Source organism: Mytilus galloprovincialis, chromosome 7 (genome assembly GCF_965363235.1).
Source record: "Mytilus galloprovincialis chromosome 7, xbMytGall1.hap1.1, whole genome shotgun sequence".
In the NCBI taxonomy this organism is placed as follows: domain Eukaryota; kingdom Metazoa; phylum Mollusca; class Bivalvia; order Mytilida; family Mytilidae; genus Mytilus; species Mytilus galloprovincialis.
The window spans coordinates 13,611,099-13,630,300 of NC_134844.1; the positions used below are offsets into that span (position 1 = coordinate 13,611,099).

At 31.4% G+C, this 19,202-nt stretch overlaps 1 protein-coding gene and 2 long non-coding RNA genes across 5 annotated transcripts in view; 1 reads left to right on the plus strand and 2 right to left on the minus strand.

Moving 5' to 3' along the window:
• The window catches only part of LOC143082358 (uncharacterized), a 49,500-nt gene extending 38,400 nt beyond the window's left edge, over positions 1-11,100 (plus strand). Inside the window, exon 3 of the long non-coding RNA XR_012980361.1 lies at positions 10,975-11,100. This is a non-coding gene — a long non-coding RNA (uncharacterized LOC143082358). The remainder of the gene's footprint in view (positions 1-10,974) is intronic.
• LOC143082355 (uncharacterized) overlaps positions 1-19,202 on the minus strand; it is a 69,847-nt gene that overhangs the window by 28,881 nt on the left and 21,764 nt on the right. For all 3 annotated transcript variants that reach the window (XM_076258001.1, XM_076257999.1, XM_076257998.1), the window contains exon 3: positions 9,140-9,469. In XM_076258001.1, the coding sequence (XP_076114116.1) occupies positions 9,140-9,469 (330 nt within the window). The remainder of the gene's footprint in view (positions 1-9,139; positions 9,470-19,202) is intronic.
• Positions 15,449-19,133, minus strand: LOC143082353 (uncharacterized). The gene is made up of 3 exons (XR_012980357.1): positions 18,957-19,133; positions 16,900-17,111; positions 15,449-16,043 (listed from the first exon to the last, which is right to left on the minus strand). It is a non-coding gene; the product is annotated as an uncharacterized LOC143082353 (long non-coding RNA).

Sequence of the window (19,202 nt, forward strand, 5' to 3'; positions counted from 1 at the left end):
TTCAAATATGAAAAATCTACCAAATATGCCGTAAAATAACACTTTTCAGATGGTTTTTGTCAAAAATGAAAGTGGCCGCATCCATGTTCATCCTCAACCTTTACATATTTTATATATAATCATCATACAACTTACATTTCAATATTAAGGATGAACACGAATGCGGCCACTTACGTTTTACTTGAAAACCGTCTAAAATTTAACTAAAATGCTAGAATTGTGAAGATTGCAGTAATTTAGCATGACTTTATGGTGCTAGTTCCCGATATATGTGCATTGTTAGGTCAAAAACAGCCCATATGTATGGAGCAGAAGCATTCTACTGTCCAATAAATAACTAAAAGTTAATATTTTAACAACTTTGTAAAACTGCTATATTTTGGGGCCAAAAAGGGGTCTTACTGGACCTACTACTTTATGAACACACAACGAAGTGATGCAATCAAGCAAGCAAGACACTTATCTGATAAAAAGTTTTAATCACAAAAATACTAAACCCCGGGGAAAATTCAAAACAAAAAGTACATACAATGTAATCAAATAAAAAAACACATCTAACCAATGGATAACAACTTTGTCAAAGATTCAAAACAATGTGCATAAGGTGATGGTGAAACATCACTGATTGCTCATTCTTCCGAATACATTACAGATAAGGATACAAACGTGACTTTCAATCAGCCCGATCATTCCATCGTTTCTATGACAGTTCGCATTATCGAAAAGATATACCATAGCTCTAACAATCCTAATCTTTCAACGACTCTCCGTAGACAAAAAGAGGACTACTGGATTAGACAATTGGGAACTGCAACACCGTATGGCTGCAATGACAAAATTGATGGTATAGGTATTCTATCTAGTCCTTCGTGTAACTCGGTGAATGTGATGAATATTTTCAACTCGACTCCTCGACGTAGACGCAGTCATGGTCATCGTCATTATACATCACCCTCTCTGCATGATGTCTCTATTAATGACTTGCTGCCATTCATACAAAAACCGTAAGGTATTCATCACATTCGCACGAAACTTTATTCATTACCCCTTTCAAAACTTCATTCTCTGTTCAATTTATGTTTGGAATCCACTGTTACAAACCCTCATTCAAACCAATACAAACTTCTAGCTATAATTTCGGATATTGCAAGTCACAGACTTTTCAAGCCAGTTCGCATTGGAAAAGATGAAAAAGAGAAAAGATCTTTTCTAAATCTTTCCTTTGCCAACAAAGGTCTCGATGGCGTCAACCTTGGCAATATCCTTCATCATAAATTAGTTCAATCGAAAATACCTCCTTATTTTAAAGACCAGTCTGTACCAATAATGTCTTATACCTATACCAAACATATTGCAACTAAAATTTTCAATTACAAACGCGTTTTGCAGGATCTCGATATTGACGACTTCAAGTCTAAACCCCTTGTTGCACTTGTGCTAGTTCCTATTTCACATATTATCCTGCTGGCCACGTTATTACCGGTGACCTTAACATTGTTAATAACACTTCTCTACGAAACGTGTTATCAAAAGGTCCGAAATATCGTGAGCCTAAATCCATCAATTGGAAATACAACTTTAAAATTTTGATGGATTCAGTCGAGGATTATGCCAGGCAATGGGCTAAGCGCGAGAAGGAAGACGTAGACACTCTATCCGAATGGATAAAGGCAGTGAGGTCCTTAATACAAATCAGAATTAAAAAACTGAATGGGTCCATCAATGCCCATGCTACGTCAATCTTTAAAGACCCTAATGTTGCTAAACACCTATCCGACCTCCATGATAAATATGTTGTTGTCCCCGCAGACAAAGCCCCAATTAACATCGTTTTTGTCTGTAAAAGTCATTACATTAATTGCTTGATAAACGAATTAGGTATAGACAATTCACTTGGAAACTCAACATATACCCTCACGACACTTACCAAAGAGGAAATCCTGGATAATCATAGGTCTGTTCTTTGTTCCTTTGGTATTTCAACCAAAGATGAAGAACTGGATCTTCCATCACTGTATTGGATACCTAAACTACATACGTGTCCTTACAAACAGCGGTATATTGCTGGGTCTTCCAAGTGCTCCACAAAACATCTGTCTAAATTATTAACATCCATTTTATCAGCAATCAAAGACGGGCTTCAAAGTTATTGTGAAACTGCCTATTCTAGAGGTGGCGTGAATCAGATGTGGATACTTAAAAATTCCAAAGATCTTTTAGAGTACATACAATCTAACACTCTTTCATCTTGTAACAGTATTAAAACATTTGACTTCTCTACTCTTTACACAAGTATTCCACATTCCAAACTTAAAGACAAATTAAAAGAGTTGGTATTACTTTGCTTCATAAAAAAGAATGGCCAACGTAGATACAAGTATCTTGTCTTAGGGAGGGATAAATCCTACTTTGTAAAGAATCACTCTGATTCAAACAAAAAATTCTCTGAAACCGATATTATCAAGATGCTTGATTTCTTGATTGACAACATATTTGTTACGTTCGGAGGACGTGTTTTTCAACAGCCTGTCGGCATCCCAATGGGAACAAACTGTGCCCCTCTACTTGCTGACTTGTTTCTTTATTATTATGAGGCTGACTTCATGCAGGAACTTCTTAGGAAGAAAGATAAGAAGTTAGCAATATCCTTTAACTCTACTTTCCGCTATATAGATGACGTTCTTTCACTAAACAATTCAAAATTTGGTGACTATGTGGAACGCATCTATCCCATTGAATTGGAGATAAAGGATACTACAGATACAGTTAAATCAGCTTCATATCTTGACTTACATCTAGAAATTGACAATGAGGGTCGGTTGAAGACAAAACTTTACGACAAAAGAGATGATTTCAGCTTTCCAATTGTGAACTTTCCATTTCTAAGTAGCAACATTCCAGCAGCACCTGCATACGGGGTATATATCTCTCAATTGATACGATATTCCCGTGCTTGCATTTCCTATCATGATTTTCTTAATAGAGGGTTACTGCTCACAAGGAAGCTATTAAATCAAGAGTTCCAAATGGTGAAGTTGAAATCATCCCTACGTAAATTTTACGGACGCCATCACGAGTTGGTTGACCGTTATGGAATAACCATTTCACAAATGATATCGGATATGTTCCTTACGTCGTAACTATAATCCCCTTCCCTTTCATGAATTTGACCTACCGATTTAGACTATTTACCGGATTTGTAATCACATAAGCAACACGACGGGTGCCGCTTGTGGAGCAGGATCTGCTTACCCTTCCGGAGCACCTGAGATCACCCCTAGTTTTTGGTGGGGTTCGTGTTGTTTATTCTTTAGTTTTCTATGTTGTGTCATGTGTACTATTGTTTTTCTGTTTGTCTTTTTCATTTTTAGCCATGGCGTTGTCAGTTTGTTTTAGATTTATGAGTTTGACTGTCCCTTTGGTATCTTTCGTCCCTCTTTTATCAATTTTTGTTATAATTACATTCTTGTCTCAATTGTTAACAGGGGCTCAAAATTCAAGTTTGATATTCAAAATGAATCCAAGAGCATGTAGTGAAAACCTCCCATAATATAATGAAGATTTAATGATTAAAAACTTAGAAGACGTTAAACGTTTCGTTTACATAAATTCCTTTAGATTTGATTGAAATCTATACGTTTACTAATTATATGCAAAATGTTATGAACCTTGAGACAATAGGATGATCCATTTAACGACCTATGCCTTTAAGCTAAAAATTTTACGATTTTTTTTTTTGGAAAGTGGCACTGTAATATTTTTGTTTTTTTTAAGTATCATCTTTTCAAGGTTTATTCTTGATTATATTCTTTTGATAAAAATCTATAGGTCATAAAGAAAAATATTTGATTAATATATGGGTTTATATTTGGTACAAGGATAATTCATGATAACTTTTATTGGTCACAAACAAGATTTCCTATACCTTTAAAACAAACTTACACTATTAACTAATAACTATTGTGCTTCGAATGCTATAGAATGTTAATTCTGTTTATAATATTCAAATCTAAATATTGAAACAACTGCTAGGAATTCGAATTACGAATAACGAACTGGCTGATAACGTCACAAACACTACATCTTAACATGAAAAAACATAGTTGTATCTTCTTACAAAGTTGAATGAAGGGGAAAAATCGGTTGATATAGTATGATAAATGAATGAAGTAAATCAATCTTTTTTCATATAATTACACCTTATATAAGAATGCCAGCTTTTGATTGGCTGATAGCCAGTGTATTTTTCGCATATTCTACCTCATTTTATACGAATCTGACTGTTTTTCACCACTGCCGGTGAATATGCCTCAAATACCATGGTATTTGCCATTTTTGATCTTCCTTTTTTACCCTCGCGAGCATCTTCCCGCCAATTATTTCGGATATGACGTTACATAAAGACAGCGCGAACGCGATTAAGTACATGTATAGTTCCCGCGGTATATTTTATGATAGTACTTGTCCTCAAATAAATATTATATGTTTTTATTTTATAGAAAATTGTGCTATAAATATGACTTTATTAAAATGATGTATATTTATGTCAATCTTGTAGTAAATATGAGCAGTACTATGCATGCTATAGTTAATATATCAAAGCTAATAAGATCATTAATTTGTAACTTTAATAATGGCTTTAGCACATACAATTAACTTATGTAGTCTCAATGTTAACGGCATCGGTTCTAGAGGGAAAAGGATTAGAGTAATAGAATGGATAAAAGCACAGAAAAGTCAAATTACATTTTTACAAGAAACACATTTTGACGAAAATATTGAAAGAGAAATTAAAAATAAAACAGAATATGAAACTTTTTGCAGTAACGGTACAACAGCTAGTACGGGTGTAGCTATTTTAATTAAAAAGTCACTGAGCTTTGAATTTATAAATAAATTTAGTGATAGTGAAGGGAGATTTGTACTTATTAATGTGCAATTAAATAATACTATTTTCACATTTTCCAGCATATATGCACCGAACTGTAAAACTTCAAGAAATTCTTTTTTTTAAAAAGTAAGCGATAATTTGAAAGAATACAGTCTTGGTATACATATACTAGGGGGAGATTTTAATGAAGCACTTAAACCAATCGATAGAAAGTCTTTATGTACTGGTAAATTTATTCAACCTGTTAACGGATTAAAGCAATTAATAAAAACTAACAAATTAACGGATGTTTGGAGAAATTTAAACACAAATAAACAGCAATTTACATGGAGAAGAAAGGATAAATCACAAGCTAGTAGACTAGACATGATTTTTATTGGGTCAGAATTTTTACCTCTTATAGAATGGTGTAAAATTAAACCGGCTGTTATACAGTCTACTGATCACCAAAGTGTATTTTTAAAATTTAAGCCAGGGTTATCAGAAAGGGGAAATGGGTATTGGAAAATAAATAACTCAGTATTACAAAATAAAGATTATCAAGAATGTATAAAATGTTTAATTGATAAATATACATTTAAAAAAGACTCAATAGATTGTAGGCTTTTATGGGATGGATTTAAAATCGAGGTAAGGGAAGTAACTACAACTTACTGTAGAAATAAAGCGAAGTTAACAAGAGAGCGAAGGCGTAGTTTAGAACAAGATCTGGAACAAAAGATGGAACTTATAGATGAGAGAAATAATGATGAAAATCAAAATTTGGAAAAAGAAATTAAAGATATAGAAAAAGAATTAAGTAACATTTATGACGAAAAGGCAAGAGGGGCACAAATTAGATCTAGAGAAAAATGGGTTGAGTTTGGGGAAAAGAACAATTCCTACTTCCTCGGTCTAGAAAAGAAGAGGCAAGTGAAAAAATCAATAAGCAAACTAAAAGGAGAGAATGGGGAATTAATTACTAATCAAGAAAATTTACTCCATAAAATAAAAAATTTCTATGAAAACTTGTATAATGTAAAATCTGCAAATAAAAATTTAACTGAAAAATATATCAATGACACAAAATTAGAAAATCAAGTAGACGAAAAGGATAAACTGATATGCGATGGAAAAGTTACAGTAGAGGAATGCACTCAAGGCATTTATAAAATGAAACTAAATAAATCACCAGGGCTTGATGGTCTAACGGTTGAATTTTATAGACAATTTTGGGATAAACTTAAATTTTTAGTTGTGGATGTTCTAAATACTGGCTACGATAAACAAAGTTTATCATACTCACAACGTACCAGTATATTAACTTTAATATTTAAAAAAGGAGATCCTTTACTTTTGGAAAACTACCGTCCAATTTCACTTCTAAATGTAGATTTTAAACTTTTGTCATATGTTCTAGCTCAAAGATTAAAAAAGGTACTGCCAAAAATTATAAATGAAGACCAAACCGGTTATGTTAAAAACAGATTTATTGGGTTTAATTTGAGACAAATTCAAGATGTAATAGACTACGCAGACACATATAATATTAAGGGGGCATTAGTTTTTGTAGATTTTACAAAAGCGTTCGATTCTATGTTTGGAACATTGAAACATTTTGGTTTTAACGATTGAAACATTTTGGTTTTAACGATTCATTTATTAACTGGGTTAAAGCAATGTACACAAATATACAAACATGTGTTATGAACAATGGGTGGGTATCAGAAACTTTCAAAAATTCACGTGGAATAAGACAAGGCTGTCCTTTATCGGCTCTTTTATTTGTTTTGGCTGTTGAAATTATGGCCCAGAGATTAAGAAATAATAAAAATGTAAAAGGAATTAATATAAAATTAGATGGGAAAAGTCATAGTATCAAGATTTCACAATTAGCAGACGACACAACACTATTTTGCAAGGATAAAAACGATGTGGTAGCTGCAATGAACGAAATAGAAATTTTTGGTTCCTTTTCAGGTTTACTACTAAATAGAAATAAAACAGAGGGATTATGGATTGGAAAATTGAAATCTTGTAAAGATAAAATTGTCGGGATTAAGTGGGGAGATAAACCTATTAAAGCTTTAGGGGTGTTTTTCGGACATGACAAAGAAGAATGCAAAAAGTTAAACTGGAATGGTAAAATAGAAAAGATGAATAAATTATTTATGATATGGAAAAAACGAAATCTTTCTATTTTAGGAAAAATCCTAATTATAAAGACTTTAATATTGCCTTTGTTTACTTTCTTGGGAAGCGTATGTCTAACCCCAGAAAATTATATAAAAGAAATAGAAAACAGTAGCTATAAATATATTTGGGATGGGAAACCAGACAAGATTAAAAGAAACATGATGATTGGTCCATATGAGAAGGGGGGTCTTAAAATGGTAGACTTTAAAAGTTATTTTGTGGCTTTAAAAGCATCATGGATAAATAGATTGGTAAATGGTAAACTTGAGACTTGGAAGCTTATACCATTTAAATACTTAAATGTCTCAAACAATATTTTGTCAATATTTAATATGAATTTTAGTGATATCAAATCTTTAAGATATCTTAAAGATATTCCTGTGTTTTATAAAGAAGTAATAAAGTCTTGGAATTTTACTGGCGGGGGGCAAACAAAACAACCAGACACATTTTTTGATATTAGAAAGCAAGTAATATGGGGAAATAAATCTATAAAATTTGATAATAAACCAATTATATTTGAGAACTGGATTAAGAGTGATTTAATTTACATAAATGATATCTTAGATGATAAAATGTCATTATCAGAAATCTACATTCTAAACAAATTAAAGTTAAAAATAAACTGGATCGCCGAATTTCAAAAATTAAAAAAATCTATACCAGCAGAATGGATTCAAATTGTTCAAAAAGAGAGTTCTGTCAAAACTACAATTAATATTCAGAGAAATAAAATCGTATGGAAAAATAATTTTATTGAGACTACATTATTAACAAATAAAATGTTATACAACTCTTTGGTAAATACAAAACTAGAGTCGTCAATAGGGATAAACAGATGGCTTAGAATCCTACCAATACAAGAAACTCTTAATATGAATTCATTGTACAAATTTATTTTTGAATATATGACTGAAAATAAATTAAAAATATTTAGATGGAAATTATTACATTATATTGTTCCAACTAAAAAACTGTTATTGCAGTGGAAAGTAACTAAGACAGATAAATGTAATTTTTGTAAGCAAGAAGAAGATTATGCTCACTATTTTTTGAAGTGTAGATATTTGAATAAATTTTGGCAAAAAATCTATGAACTCTTTAGAAGAAGTAAAATAGATTTTGATATTAAATTGCAACATCTGGTATTTGGATATAAAATCACAGATAGTAATTATTATTTTCTGAATTATATACTAACAGTATTAAGTTTTTCTATATATAAGTCATACTATGTATCCGAGCAGAGAACAAAAACTGTTGATGTCTTTAGCATTTTTGAAAATGAATTTAATAAAAGAATAGATGCATATAAATCAAGATGTCCAATATTATTGTCAATTAGAAAGAATTTTTAGCATTGATAAATCTCTGCATAAGACAACTATACAACTTTATATTATTTTTTATAACTTAATAAGTTTGATCAGCTGTTTATTTCCCTGGATAATCAGTGGAGTGTAACAGGGTAAATCAAGAGAAGCTTGGACTCTTGGTGAAACTTGTAACAAGCAAGATTAGATGAATAAATATTATTATGTTGAAAAAAAAAAAATAAATAAATATTTCCTTTTCCTAGTACAGAGAGTTTGAATTAAAATTTATTCGGTGTAATTAAACAGATATATCATGTTATGGAGGGGTATTTGCAAAAAATACAAGTCTTGGGACAAAATTTCCCTTGCCTAGCGGCTCGGGAAATTTAAGTCCCTCGACTTGTATTTTTTGCAAATACCCCTCCATAACATGATATATCTGTTCAATATTGTCCATCAAAATATACGGAAATGAACGTAATATTTGGTACTTGTTATGAGTTCTCATCAATAATAGAAACTTTTGTTGATTTGTTTTATATATTTTATATATTTCAGTTTTAGATTCTACTAACAATGTTAATGCTCGTGGCTTCTAACTTTCTAAAATGTTTGTTTATATTTCGAAAAATGTGCACATGTTTTATCCATGCACAATTTCGGAAGAAAAATCATTTAAAGCGATCAAATGGTGAAATGATGTTAATGCCAATATAAAACCTGGTAAGTTGTGTTTTAAATCTATTTGTATATGTACCTAATGTATCAAATACTGTTACTTCAACTTTGGCAATGTCTTTGCGTTCGCCATGACGACAGGTCCAATTTCCATTAATTGATTTGTCGATTTTACCTTGCACGGTAAATATAGTCTCTTTTGTTGTACTGTTCTGTGTTATACTACCATTTGTGTAATAAGAATCACATTTAACGGATGGATAAGGTTGAACACAGTCAGCTTGTCTTTTTCCAAATGGATCCTCAATAAAAATGGAGAGGTGTAGATCATCTACCTTACAGGTTAAAGTCAATCTGTTTTTAGATATTTTCCATGTGAAACATGTTTGAATATTGCAAAGACAAATTTCTACAAATAAAAATATTCTAGAATTATACAATTATGGAATTTAATTTGAATGTTGAAACTGAATTCAGAAGTCAACAATTGTATTATTATATGACTTTTTATATATATATATTTGCGCATGATACTTTAAACTGCTCGCTGTTCGTATACTAAATATATCCTTTTGTTTTGAATTTTTCTAAAAAAGAAATACAGTTTTCTAAAAACTGTAATACAGCAAAAACACACAGAAAAATCCCGTGACTTTACATGACTTCATAAATCGTCGTCATTTGTGTTGTCGTTTATGTTCTATAGTTATGTACACGGACGCTGTATATTTTTTCTATGCTTTCAGCCATAAAACAAAAACTGTTTAGTCATATAAAATAAAATAGAAATTGAGCATTAACATTAATTAAAAGAAGTATTTCTTAAATACTTTATCTCATATTAAATCATGACCATACACCGCTGAACACTTTTCAAGCAGAAATCAATTAATCAAATAAAGTATATCTACAATAGAATCAGATCACTTCTTATGAAATACAAATATTAGTCAAATAATGATCCATAAGATTTTTCTTTATGTCTCCTTGAAAATGTTGAATAAACTTATAAATGGTGACGCTTATATCAAAATAGAGCCAAACAAGTACAAAGTTGAATTTGGAACTAATTCAAATCCTTCTTTTCTTATGAGACAGGTAAAATTGCTAGATAGACTTACTGGTGATTTGAATGTTTATGTTATTCTTTAAAACATTGATGTACGCTATGCCAATCAAAAAACTGTTATGACGCGTCTTACTTGTATTAATTAAAAGATTCAACAACAATGTTCGCCATCTTGATGATTTCTGTTCGTTAGATACTCGATATCACGGGTGTCATTCGGTTTATCGAGAGAAATGATCGTGAAAGAATATATAACGGCGGTCAAGTATTGAGAGACGATCGTGAAAGTTCTGGTAACGGATCGTGAAAGACATTTAATAGAGAAGACATATATAATGTCAGTAAATATTCTAATTTAATACATTACACAGACACATTTACGACAAAATAAAACTGTCTGTCAAAATGATTTAACATTATGATCAGTATGTCAGAATATCCAGTTTCAAGACAAAAGGCAGATTGCTTCTCGACATTTCAATGACATAACAAATGTAAACGAACACGATTTTTTCACGCATTCGACTAATTAAACTACGTTTATCAGAATAAGGGCATTGTATTTGAATTAATAAAATGGTTCTCATAGTTATTTTGTATAAATATAATCTGAAACTTGGTAAATAAAAATCTATTTACACAAAATTGATTTTATGGATCGTGAAAGATCACGTACCGCATTTTTGAAGATCGTGAAAAGGATCGTGAAAGATCTGATGATAAGAAGACGTTCAAATTATTCTTGCATTATATGATAATTGATATTTTGTTATTGGTATTAAGAGAGGCTAGATAGGTCAACATCCTCAATAGGTTTAAGCATTTCAAAGTATTAATATTTTCAGAAAATGAAAGGAAAAAAACACAAAAACAACGGCAATAAGAAAAGACAATGGGTGACAAAACGCCGAAAAAAACAATCCAGTGAAGGTGAGCCAATGGAAGAGGATGAAGATAAAGATAACGTTACAGAAGCAACAAACGAATATTGTGAAGATAATGTGGAAATGAATGACATAGTTAAGTTATTACCAATTGTTATCAAATAAATATCAAGGTTTGGATTCCTGCAGTATCTTTTAATGTTGTACAATCTATTAGCAAATGAGAAATTCGACTTTTCAAATAATTGCTTTTTATTGTTTTGTGACATTTTAAGGTTTTTGGAGTACACCCACAACAACATTAATACGGTATCCGTTTAAAGAAACCAAGCAGTCTAAATTTGTCATAACATGGACAGTTTAACATAAAATGTTTTATGACTGGATATGAAAACACGGGCCAATCATGTCATACAAGCAAAGGATTTTATAATCCCGACACCGATTGTAAGGTGTATATTCTCGACTTGTGCAAGGTTTCATATAACATTGAACTCATTATCATGCATCATTCGGCAATGTTTGTTTTATGTTGTTTGGCCTTTTGAATATATACCTGTATGCTATAGCGACAAGGTGTTCCGTGTATGGTGTACATGTCTGTCTGCATGTTCCTTATATGACCATGATGACTTCAATTGTGTTTGATTTATTAAATTATAGTAAGATGTCTATGTCTGGCTGTCGGTCAGGGTTCATATACTTTTGACCTTATGTTCCGAATTAATTGGCCAAGCATAACTTTTACATTTGTCAGTTTCTATGGTATGTAAGGATCGGAACACATTTATTTGCAGGTGTACGGGATATTTGTAGAGATATGTATGGCATGGTTCAACAGACCTTGACCTTTTGTATAAAACATTGACAATCTTAAGCGCATTTGACACTTCAAGTAAAACCCTTGATATTATAGACGTTCAACAAATATACTATCATAAGTAAAGCAAACAAGACATTACAGCGTTTGCGCTTTGGTATTCTATAGTATGTACTATATAGTTAAATCAATCCTTATCTGCGTTGTTTATAAAGAACTTAAAAAGTTCTGTTGCACAAAATGTTGGTTATCGTGCAATCCCAAATTACACATGAAATGTGCTTTTTTTGCTTTGATTTCTAGTTTGATGGATAACATTTTGGTTTAAACGATGCATATCCATATTAATGGCTAACTAGTGTCTGTCTGCCTGAAGTGCACTAGACCGATTCACAGAGCTGATCTTTCATATTATTTAGACAGTTATTGGTTTTTTTTAAACTTTCGAGGTAAAGTGTTGAATACAAAAAAAAGATAATAGCTTTCATGTTAATCCTTATTAAAATAGTTACAGGCTTCAACCACTTGCAGATTTATCAAATGGTGAAAGAAATACTGATTTCTGATTACTAGTATTAAGTCTAGTCACGCATTTTCTTGCACGATCAAAATAATACGTTGCCTGATCTTTCACGATCAAATTTGATGGAAATTCAAGGTGTTTAAAAACAAATTAACGCTTTTAATGGAAGAACATACTTTAATTTTACTGTACTATCAGATACACCAAAGATTAAATTTCAAATATATCATGATATTCTGAAATATGACCATTATAGGTACAAAAAGCGTGTTATTTGTAATTAATTTCATAAACACGCATTGTGCCTTTTGTGTTTTTTTCAAAAAGTACTTCCTATTTTCTTTATCTTCTTTCACAGCTATGTTGAGGAAGTTAAACCATTTTGACAGACATATTTTTTTTTCGGATTTGTTCCGCGTTTTGAAAATAAAGAAATTTTTCCAAATATTCTGAACTAGAATGTACATTAAATGTCTTTCATGATCCGTTACCAGAACTTTCACGATCGTCTCTCAATACTTGACCGCCGCTAGATATTCTTTCACGATCATATCTCTCGATAAACCGAATGACACCCTTGAATATACTGCAGAAGTTACCCTAAAAGGAATTCATTTTAAAAAAAAAAATCAAACATAATCATTGTAACTGTCTTTTCCTTGATTGAGATATACAAGTTTAACATAGAAAGCTTTTAAAAATTAACAAGTAAAAGGACGTTTATTTTTTGCCTGTTATAAATTGGCTTTTTGGATGATGATGTTCGTTTTGCATCTTCTTGGGGTGAATATATGTTTTGTATGATTGGTAATATATATTTTCTACTGGTAAATCAAAGTTACCACACGTTGCTGAAAACTTTACCTATATTCTTTCATAGAAATATAGATTAACTTTGGTAGTATGCTGTATGCTTATTTCAACGGGATACGATATTTTTACGGAGAGACTGTTTACCAAACCCGCAGATGGAGATACGATGGACATAAACTTCTTCTATTTGGTTGCCAATAGAACACTGTTATAATATTGAGTTATTGGTATATGTTACAGGCATTTTCTAAAACTAAACATTTTGTTCAATGATAAATTGCCTAACCTTGAGAGGCATTATACAAAACGTCTAACTTGACCTTGTCATTTTGTAAAGTGACTGAAATTTTCAAACACAATTTAACAAATTGACTGTTCAGTTTCAGGCAATAAGAAAAAAAGAAAAATATTGAGATGCAAATAACAAAAGTGGACAAAAACACAATATCTTGAAAAGAAAATAACTAATGGTTCGGTAGAATGAATGTTTTCGCAAAATACCAGCTGCGAATGTTTGTATGTCATATCATATGTGCTTTTAATTGAAACAACGTTAAGTACGTAATCACTCTGTATTACAGACACCAGTTGTGAATTGATGATTATTTTGTCAAACGGCAGAAGGAAACACTGATCTGCAAATAGAACAAAACTTACAATGGAATTTAAGACAATTTAGATTGAAAACAGTTAAGTGAGACATCGATCAAAATTACAAATAACAGTGCTTCGACAGAATAAGCGTGACGTGCTATAGATGTACCCACCGTCATGGGCAAATCTGGTTCAGTACAAGTAAAACCAATTATGATATTGTATTTTGATTTTTTTTGGGAACATATGAAAAAGAAGATATTAAAGTGTGATATGTGTACTAATTGCGAAAGCCAAAGTTTTCGAACGTTGATTGTTTTATCAGTAAATGGAAATGAAAAAGCTAAATATGTCACGATCAAGTTTTTTCCAAATGTGGTTAAAGTGCTATACCCAGTTCTGTCATCCAATTTTTTTAAAGATATAATAAATTATTATCGAGTTTTTGTGAATTTGGAATCATTCCGTTAAATTTAATCTCTATGTTCTTTATTTAAAAGAGGGACGAAAGATACCAGAGCGACAGTCAAACTGATTGATCGAAAATAAACTGACAACGCCATGGCTAAAAATTAAGAAGAAAAATAACGTAACAACAAGACACACAATAGAAATTAAATACTGAACAACATGAACACCACTTTTTTTAATTCAGTAATTATCATGCATAAAACTATTGTGGTTTTCAAAGATTTCAATTGCTTATTTTATCATTTCATTCAAAAAAATAGTTTAAGGCAAGTTTACCGGGCATTTTGTAAAAATGTCTAGAATCTTCTGCCATTTCAGAAAATGTCTTAAGTTTAAAGACACTTTACAGAATGACAAAAAAAAATAGAAAATGCCTGTAGGAAGTACACCACTAACTCATGGTCCTCTTGCTTTCTATGTTGAATACCTCCATTTCAAGTAGACACACCTCTTTCATTTTAAGTTCAATTAAATTGCAATCATTGCATGTCAAAGCAACACTTTTTGGTGTCTTGTACTGAAAAAATAAACATGCTTTAAATGGAATAAATGAAAGAACTGGTTCCCGGAACTTCGGATGTACCAATGTACAATCTAGCATACATTTAACCCTTACCCGAAAGAACATTTTTGAGTTTTAATCTTAGAACACTGGACACTTTAAATTTGCAAAACACTCATTTGCAAATCCGCCGCCGCCTCAAATAAGAGCTACAATGTCATGGATATAACCAAAATGTGCAGAATTACATGGGATTCAATAATTTCATTGGTTTTCTACTGTTACTATTATATTTATTTTTCTATTTGATTTATAAAAACATGGGATTTTCAATATCCCATGGGACAGGGCAAAATCCCATGGGATTTACCATTATCCCATGGGATTTTGGTTAAATCCCATGGGATTTTTTTTGGTCCCATGGGATAATTGTAGTCCCATGGGATATTTGTTGTCCCATGGGACAAAAAAAATCCCATGGGATTATTATTATCCCATGGGATTTTTAATATCCCATGGGACAAAATAAAATCCTATTGGATTCAAATTATAAATATATAGATATAAATATACAGTAATGTGTATGTTACAATGTATTCTATTTGGAAGTAAATTGTTATAAGATGAATCTTTTTAATTCTTTGGAAATGTTAATTCAACATATTGTTCTATAACTGTTCAAAACTAAACTTTTAAACAACAAAGTAGATAATGTAAGTATCAATATATGTTTATTTATGAATTATAGAATACTTTCTTGAAACACTATTATTTACCATTTGAAATCAATGAAAAACTCTAATATAAGGCTGAACATACTAGTACTGTAAATTCAGAAATTATTGCGTGCATTTATTATTGGATTTTTGTCATTTAAGACTAATATGAGATTTTAATTTTTTACGATTTTGAGATCAGTTTAATTCATATAAAATATTTCTAAATGGGAGTTTAAATTATTGCGTTTACATCTGTGTTGCAATTTTTGCAAATATAAACCCTAACAACAATTCTTGAATTTACAGTAGCTATTTAAGTAAATCTATTTTTTTCACAATATCCCTCCACACAAAACATTAATAGTTTCTTATCATCCAGCATTGTGTGATCTTATAGTCCACTTTTTGGTCATTCAGCGCACAGAACATTGACATTATTGTGGTTTCAATATCTTTGGTATTTAAAAGAACTTCAAATCATTGACTGAGTGATGAAAATAATAGCTGATCCAACTTTTGTCTTTGAATTTATTCTGGTCTTGTTTCTATGTTTTCTCCATTTATTCTAGATGATGAATTTCAATCCTTCTGAAAAAGAACCAATAAAATCTGAAGTATTATATAAAAATTTTTGCATACATGTAGCAATAATATGATTTTTAATAAAAATAGCTATGCGGTATGGATTTTACTGATTGTTAAAGGTTGTCCAATGTCATCAGTTTCTAACCTCTTACATCCTTTGGTCTCTGATGGAGAGTTGTCAAATTAGCAATCTACCACATCTTCCTATTCTAATACTACCGGTATATAATAATCTTCTTCTTTATTAAAAGTAAATATGGGATATTTTTATTTTTATAATCTGAAAACATTATATTTCTATCGAATAACTTATTACCAAGTTCACAAACACCAACGTGTTTGTCAGATACTTATTTTAAGACATGTATAAATGTTTCAGACCATATAAGTATTTGGACCGTACGTTTATGGTCCGAAACATATAAGTATACTCTTACAGTCCAACCATATGCATACAATCAGACCATTTGAGTATACCCGGTACTTGTACTGTCTAATACCAGAGCTCAACCAAACATGTATTTTTATTTCTACTGCAATTAAACTTTTTGTATTAATCTATTAAAGATTTCAGTTATGTTGATCTGTAATGTATATTTGTTTCTAATAAACTTGACCAACTTCTTAAAATTGGGCAGACTGTACGCGTAGTCTAAATACTCATATGTTCTGGAACATGAACATGATTAGCAAGCATTCGACAGGATGTCATGCTAAAATCCCTTAATATTAGTACTAAATTTTGAGTATATATATGTAAATCCACAGGCTACTTACTGAAATTAAAGAGGATACAATTTAGAGGAAGGACTGGACAGATGAATGCACCAACACTATTAAAACAGAGCATAAAACTTACCAAAAACAAGATGTTTTACATTTATCCTTCAGAAGCAGGAAAATTGAAAGTTTTTTTTTTCTTTCTCTGCTGTCCATGGTATAAACTTTAAATTCATTCATGCAAAATATGAAAATCTGCAAAAGTAGGACCTTGAACCTCAGCTTATCCACATTTTGACTTTTGAGCTGCATATTTTTTTTTCTTTTCATCTTGCTGACAATCTACATGATCTAAACATAAAAAAATGATAAAAACATAATTCTAGATTAACTTTGTGTTTTTATTTTTGTTGATACAAACAATTTTTCCCAGCTTAAAAGGAAAACATCATCACAAAAAAGGAGGTCATACCAACCTCCTAAATATTTAAACAAACCAAAATAATTACTTGATTAAGAGCTTGTCATAAATTAATAGCATTGATACTCTTATTTTTGAAGACCATATATATATATATATATATATGTCTTTTGCATACTTATATTCCTTTGTACAACAGTATGCATATTAAGATTGATTCCGAGGACTTAAATGTTAAATTAGCATGATTAATTTTACAGTTTCTCAGCTCCATGTGTACAATATGAGAGTATCTTGCAATACTGTATATTCTGATATTCAGAACATATTGTGAGGTTTTTATTAATGCAAATGAGAGCTGTATATCATTCTCATTTCTGAGACATATTTATGAGTTGAAGACCAGTGCCAAAATTTCCTCACTGCATTGAAGACCCATAGGTGACCTTCGGTCGTTGTCTGCTCTTTGGTTGTCAATCGTGTTGTTGTCTCTTTGACAAATTCCCAGTTTCTACTTCCCATTTTATAACATGTATGCAGATTTTTCGTAAATTACAATAATCAATCACGCAATTCTGTCCATTATTTATTTGTTATTGAAAATAAGCAAAAATAAATGCACACAAAATTTAACATTGTTAATAAAGGCTTTTTTTTAAATTCAAAACAGTTGCCTACACCGTTAATTTCCTTGTTTGATTTATTTCATATTTTGGTATGCCTGGATGGATCCAGCCATTTTATAAAGGGGTTCCCTGTTCCCAACCCAAGATTTAGGAGGGGTGGTTCCAACTATATGTTCCCATTCAAATGCATTGAGTGTCCAAAAAAAAGGAGGGGTTCCAAGTTGAACTACCAACCCTTAGAATCCTCACCCTGTGATCCGGAATTTTTTTCACTTAACCACTGGGGATCTCAACCATTTAAGTTTTTCAAACATATGAGGGTGGGGGTGACCCCCCATGGACTCTCCCTATATTTCATTTGATGTGTTTTATTGTTCCATACAAGAATATATATGGTTTAGAGGTGGGGATCTTAACCGTTTACAAGATAATAGCACATTCTCAAATTGAACGGGACGGGGTGACCCCCAGGGACTTCCTTTTAATTTTAATTGATTTGTTTTATCGTCCCATTCAAGAATATATATGGTTTAGGGGTGGGGATCTGGACCGTTTACAAGATAATAGCACATTCTCAAATTGAACGGGGATGGGTGACCCCCAGGGACTAACCTTTAATGTTAATTGATTTGTTTTATAGTCCCATTCAAGAATATATATTGTTTAGGGGTGGGGATCTAAACCGTTTACAAGATAATAGCACATTCTCAAATTGAATGGGGTGGGGATCTAAACCGTTTACAAGATAATAGCATATTATCAAATTGAAGGGGGTGGACTCACCCTCCCTTCTTTCTTCCCCCCAAAATACCTGATCGCCCCCCCCCCCTTTTCCTTTATTTCAATCATCCTGATATTATGATCTGATAGTTTTATCAATTACAATAGGAATTGGTTTAAATTCCCCAATTAATTCTAGTCGGTCAAATATATGAATAAATTGATTTAAATTTCATTTTTTGATAAAGAAGGACAACAGTTTTCTATGGTTTAATAGAACTAGATAGTTACTAATTTGGGAAGCTTTCAAATTCATAGCATGCCGGTGGCTGTGTTCAAAGTGCTGGGTTTTTCATCACCCTCGTTGTTTGCAGACTAACGATTTAGGCCTGTGGTGGATAATAGTGTGCGTGCATTAATTTTCTATACCTTCTTAATTAATATTTTCAAATACTGACGGCAAGTGTTGTAATGTATCAGTGTCTTATTTGAGACCAACGTGCTATTTACATGTGCGATCGAAAATGCAGGGGAAGGAAACTTGTCAATTGTGTTTATTTTTAATCCAAAATAAAATAAGCCGCCGTAAAATTAATCTTGGGTTAATTCCTCAAACTGATGCAAGAGGCTTCTTTTTTTTTAAGCTATATTTTTAATGACTTACACTTTTTACCA